General features: G+C 38.1%; 1 protein-coding gene across 4 annotated transcripts in view; it reads left to right on the top strand.

Annotated features, from left to right (window-relative positions):
• Nucleotides 1–1526: 1526 nt before the first annotated feature.
• LOC118817703 (progranulin-like) overlaps nucleotides 1527–2521 on the top strand; it is a 10616-nt gene continuing 9621 nt past the window's right edge. For 3 of the 4 annotated variants that reach the window (XR_005008042.1, XM_036584564.1, XM_036584562.1), the window contains exons 1-2: nucleotides 1527–1678; nucleotides 2348–2482. Coding sequence is in view for 3 of the 4 variants with exons in the window: in XM_036584564.1 (XP_036440457.1) it covers nucleotides 2348–2482 (135 nt within the window). In the remaining variant the exon portion in view is untranslated. Of the gene's footprint in view, nucleotides 1679–1930; nucleotides 1967–2347; nucleotides 2483–2521 lie in introns of all 4 variants that reach the window. The other variant, XM_036584565.1, reaches the window with a different exon arrangement.

Below are 2521 nucleotides of genomic sequence, written 5' to 3'. Positions count from 1 at the left end.
GGACTGCAGCCAGGCCACTTTAGCACTCGAATTCTTTTTCTACAGAGCCATGCTGCTGTAATATGTGCTGAATGTGGTTTGGCATTGTCTTGCTGAAATAAGCAAGGCCTTCCCTGAAAAACAGTCATCCTATATTTTGCTCCAAAACCTGCATACATCATTCAGCATTGATGGTGCCTTCACAGATTGGCAAGTCACCCATGTCATGTGCACTAATGCCCTCTATACCATCACAGATGCTGGCTTTTAAACTGTACACATAATAATCCAGATCATCCCTATCCTCTTTAGCCCGGAGAATGCAGTGCCAATGATTTCCAAACAGAATTTCAAATTTTTATTCTTTGGACCACAGGACACTTTTACAACTTCTGTCCATCTTAAATGAGTTCGGGCCCAGAGAAGCCAGCGGTGTTTCTAATTCCTGTTTACACAAGGTTTCTCATTTGCATGGTACAGTTTAACTTGCATTTGTGGATGCAACAAACTGTGTACAAAGTGTGTACAGACAGTGGTTTTGGGAAGTGTTCACTAGCCCATGCAGTGATTTCCATTACAAAACTGTATCTCTTTTTGACCCTTTAAAATCCCAGGCTTATTACATTCTTAGCCTTATTATTCAGTAACTAGAGGTATTTCAGTGCAAACTACTTGAGCTATTCTGAGGTTATAGAAGTGTGTAATAAAACTTTGGGCCCACTGACAGACCCTGGCCATGTAAGGGGTTAATAGCCAGCCAATATTGTTTTTTTTGGTGGAGATTTCTCAGAATTCTCTGAATCTTTTAATGATATAATGTACTGTAGATGATGTAATCCTCAAGTTCTTTGCTGTTTAACATTGAGAAACAAAGTCTTGTGTGAGTGAACCCCCCCCCATCTTTACTTCTGAAAGACTCAGCCTCTTTTTGATGCTCTTTTCATATTCAATCATGTTATTGACCTGTTGCCAATTAACTTTTTTAGCATTACACAACTTTACCTGTCTTTTGTTGCCCCCATCCCACATTTTTTGGAATATGTTTCAGGCATCAAATTCAAAGTTGACATATATTTTTCACCTGATAATGCAATTTCTCAAATTAAACATTTGATATGTTGTCTTTGTACTATTTTCAGTGAAATATAGGGTTTAAATGATTTACACATCATTACAGTCTGTTTTTATGTAAATGTTGCACAGCGTCCCAACTTTTTTGGAAGTGGGGTTATACGTCTTTTACACACATATGTGTGTGTGTGCATTGTTATGATAATAATAATATAATAATAATAATAATAATAATAATAGTTTGTCTGTTATTCTCACTGTAACTTATGAAAATCACTAAATTCACACTGTCCCTCAAAAAAGGTCACAGTATTCAGTAAGATTCAGTAACATTAGAATGTTAGCTGCTGTAATTCCTGCTCTCTGCTTCTGTCCAGGTGACGTCCTTCACCTGGTGGGTGAAACCCGACTGTGCCAAGGTCCTACAGTAAAATCATATGTTTATTTTATTGGGAAATCCAACAACACGTGGGGCATTTTGGTACATCTGGAAGAACAGTATTACTCAACTCCAAATATTTCCAAATAAGAACTGACGCTTCCGGTGGCAGCATCATAAAAGGGCTGAAGAACACAAGCTCCGAGTTTAGATTTGCTGACTGTACAGACCCAGCAAGAGTAGAGCGAGGTAAGGCTCCAACTTTGATATCACTAGAAAGATGATTGATTTGAGTATAACTAATTTTTAAAGTGGCATTGATGACTTAGAGCTGTATACGTACTAAGACTATACATACTCTAGAATTCATGGAAAATTCTACTGAAATAGTTCAAGCTACAATTCCACAGCAAAAATTTAAATAAATACATAAATAAATAATTAATGGCTAGTATTCAGATCTTGGAATTACATGGATTATGTTGATCTATTTCAACCCAGAGAGGGGAGATCTCGCAAATCATTAATAAAGATAAGGTGAATATACACAAAATCATCATTTATAGGGTCCTTTCTATTGGGAGGTGTCTTTTCCAAACCCTAACCCCTAAATTTACTCCTGTGAAAGTAATACTTACTTTTTATGTTTATTTTTTCTGTGTTTTTCTTCTTTCATCTCTTTTTGATGTGAAGTTTAAGCCCTTAAGATCTCAGGCTTCATACATACTAAGGTTTATTATTCGGTAACTACAGGGACTTCAGTGCAAACTAGCTAAGCTATTCTTAGTCCTGGGTCCTGGCCACGTGCGGGGTCAAAAAGTCTGTTGATGCACAGTGTGTGTTGTTCGTCCTCTACCCCTCCATCGCTGCTTAGTTTCTGACCACAGAGGTACTTTTGGCTCTCCTGTTTTGCTGTAGATGGCTGCTGTGTTGGTGTTGCTCATGGCAGTGCTGGTTTCGGGAGACGTAACCTGTCCCGACGGAGGAAACTGCACAGATGGTGAAACCTGCTGTAAACAAGAAAGTGGGTACAGCTGTTGTGCGTATCCCAATGTAAGTAATCACCCAACATTCATTTCTTAATTATTTCTC

This window comes from Colossoma macropomum, unplaced genomic scaffold (genome assembly GCF_904425465.1).
Source record: "Colossoma macropomum unplaced genomic scaffold, Colossoma_macropomum, whole genome shotgun sequence".
Lineage (NCBI taxonomy): Eukaryota > Metazoa > Chordata > Actinopteri > Characiformes > Serrasalmidae > Colossoma > Colossoma macropomum.
This window is presented reverse-complemented; position numbering and strand designations above follow the sequence as displayed.